Genomic DNA, 2,604 nt, shown 5'->3' with positions numbered 1-2,604 from the left:
AAAAAAAAAAAAAAAAAAAGGAAAAAACTTTTCCCATCATTCCTCCCACTATTATTGTATCCCATTATAAATATCCGTGTCTGCCAATTATTACACCGCTGCACTTCCCTCGATGACCCGAACAACGTGCAGATCCAATTACTTCAAAGATCCGCGGTAGAGTTTAAAAAAAAAAAAAAAGTTTCGAGTAAAAGAAAGAAAAAAAAAATGATAATGTCATTGCAAAAAATCTCTTACGGTTACGCTCTACCCAATGGACGTGCATTTGCTCCTCTCGTCCTCCCACTCGTAACCAAAGAAAAAGAAAAAAATCGACAGATCGGCAAGTTAAGATCAAGTGTTGCTGATGTCTCGCCGTGGGTGGAGGTGATGGCCGATGAAGGTTGTGGAAGAGTGAAGGTAGTCGGACTCTCCTTGTTATTTATAACTCGCGTATTTATGTAAAGTAAATCAAGCCGGTGGGAACGCGAGCAGGGCGAGAAAGAGGGAGGGAAGAGAGAGAGAGAGAGAGAGAGAGAGAGAGAGAGAGAGAGAGAGAGAGAGAGGGAATGGGAGTAAAAGAGAAAGAGAAAGAGAGAAGAAAAACGCGATGGCTGCCACGAGAGATTTTATTAATGACCCGCCGAGTTTGATCTGCCGCTACAAAGCCACCTACCACCACCATCCTCATCGGCAACGACCTACAAGCTACAACTACTTACAACCTTATGTACCATCATCTCCACCTTCAAGAAGACTCGACGACACTGGACGTTTATTTCCGTCGTTGAGTCTAGCACTTCTTTACCTAATCCCTCCTTCGCATTCATCATACGCGCTTTAGTCCCTGCAGACACAGGGAGAGAGAGAGAGAGAGAGAGAGAAGGAAAGAGGGAGAGAGACCAGTCTTACACCTTAAAATTGAAGAGTACTTGGCACTTGGTACGAGGGACGGGGAGGGAGAGTAGCGACACCACTTTGAGAAGAATTCTTGTCAGATGGCGCTAGTATAGTCGCGTTGTCGTCGGCTGGTAGAGACAAATGGGCGTGTACACCGTGAAAAGAAGAGAAACGTTAAATGTAATAAAAAGAATTGCCAAGACTCGGGCTGCTGGGAGGCGGAATTCCATTCATTTCTTTTTTGTCAGGGTAGACAGCCACGGTGAGATGAAAAGTGGACAAGTGGAATTGAACGGAATGGAAAAGGCCGTAAGACGAGAATCGTAATATTGTAATAAATATAGCCAAAGGGGATTCCCCTGCGTGTGTCTTTAGCCTCTAGGAGATTCCTAGGGTTATCGCGTGCTTATCGATTGGGATGCTGCTTATAGTTATTATTATTAAGTTATAATTATTAATAGCGTGGGAAGGGCAAACTTTGGAATATTGGGATATTCTTAGAACTTTGTGCTTATCTTCTTTCTACGTTACCGACTTGCCAGACGGAGAGAGAGAGAGAGAGGGAGGGAGAGAGAGAGAGAGAGATAGAGAGAGATTGGAGAGGGCGCGAGTGCCCCTCTGCTAATGGGGTTTTAATGACGGCCAGCTGTCCGTCCATCACACACGCTTTTAGAGAACTATTTTGTATTTTTGTATTGCCATCTAGAATCGGCACGTTCCCGCCGTTTCCTTTAGCCCCGTACCGTCGCGCCATCTGTGATACGCAAATGGTACTAGAAGCACAACTCGACCTGCATAACGAGACTCACTTTCGTGCAGTGCCGAACAGTGCCGAACAGTGCCGAACAGCGCTGAAACAAATGAATGTTGTGCGTAGAGGATTATTTACTAGGAAAAGAGATGATAAGAGACAAAATGGCGGTCGTCATTAGTTTCGTTTGTGATTATGTGAAATGTGGCACACGCGCATCGATGGGGTTAAGGCGAGCCTGCAGGCGAGAAAAGTGGGAGGCAACACTGTGATTTTATGGGCCATTAACCTAGCCTAACCTCGCTACAGTTGCTGCGACGTGGAAAACCCACCGGTAAACCACGGATTAGCTAATGCTTCGCTGACTGCCATTATCCGGAGCTGGATAGGTTTTGCGATTGCATTGAACTGGATGTTGCCGTTTAAGAGTGACTTGAAATTTCCTAGGGACTTTTTTTCAGGCGAAACATTACAGCCTTACTTGTACCTAGCTTCTACGACGTATGAAATTTGTTATTTCCGAGGACTGACAATTGGAATTCGATATCCGGTAATGCATAACGGAAATGAATCAGTGTCCGGTCAATGGCTTATCTTCGAGTTGACATTTTGGGACTTGTTTGTTTTTCATGAGAAATTTCGAATGGGGCCCATAGTCACGAAATAACTCGAAAATCTTCCTCTGATAAAATAAGCTTTCTCCCTGGCCGCTATTATATTCCTCTATCCTAAATTCAATATCACCATCGCGAACTGAGTATTTGGTAGAACAAAAGATTTCACTGGACTCTGAACTGTGTTGTCGGATTGGCTGACGTATATATACATTGTGGCTGAGTAATTATCGCATTATTAGGAACATGTTTCAAACGATAAATGTAAATTGGACAGTTTAGATTTGTCTGGTGTTTACCTGAAAATAGCGATAATCGAAACATCGTGTGTGTGTGTGTATATATATATATATATATATA

At 43.5% G+C, this 2,604-nt stretch overlaps 1 protein-coding gene across 6 annotated transcripts in view; it reads right to left on the bottom strand.

The window, feature by feature from the left end:
- Positions 1–2,604, bottom strand: part of LOC107267455 (protein dead ringer) — an 88,702-nt gene that overhangs the window by 63,189 nt on the left and 22,909 nt on the right. Inside the window, exon 1 of one of the 6 annotated variants that reach the window (XM_025084772.1) lies at positions 702–734. The exons of the other annotated variants lie outside the window; for them this stretch is intronic. Within the exon in view, the coding sequence (XP_024940540.1) occupies positions 702–719 (18 nt within the window). The 5' untranslated portion in view covers positions 720–734. Of the gene's footprint in view, positions 1–701; positions 735–2,604 lie in introns of those variants that run through there. 6 annotated transcript variants of the gene reach the window in all.

The sequence above is a fragment of the Cephus cinctus genome, unplaced genomic scaffold (genome assembly GCF_000341935.2).
Source record: "Cephus cinctus unplaced genomic scaffold, Ccin1 Ccin1_scaffold0404, whole genome shotgun sequence".
NCBI classification, from domain to species: domain Eukaryota; kingdom Metazoa; phylum Arthropoda; class Insecta; order Hymenoptera; family Cephidae; genus Cephus; species Cephus cinctus.
This window is presented reverse-complemented; position numbering and strand designations above follow the sequence as displayed.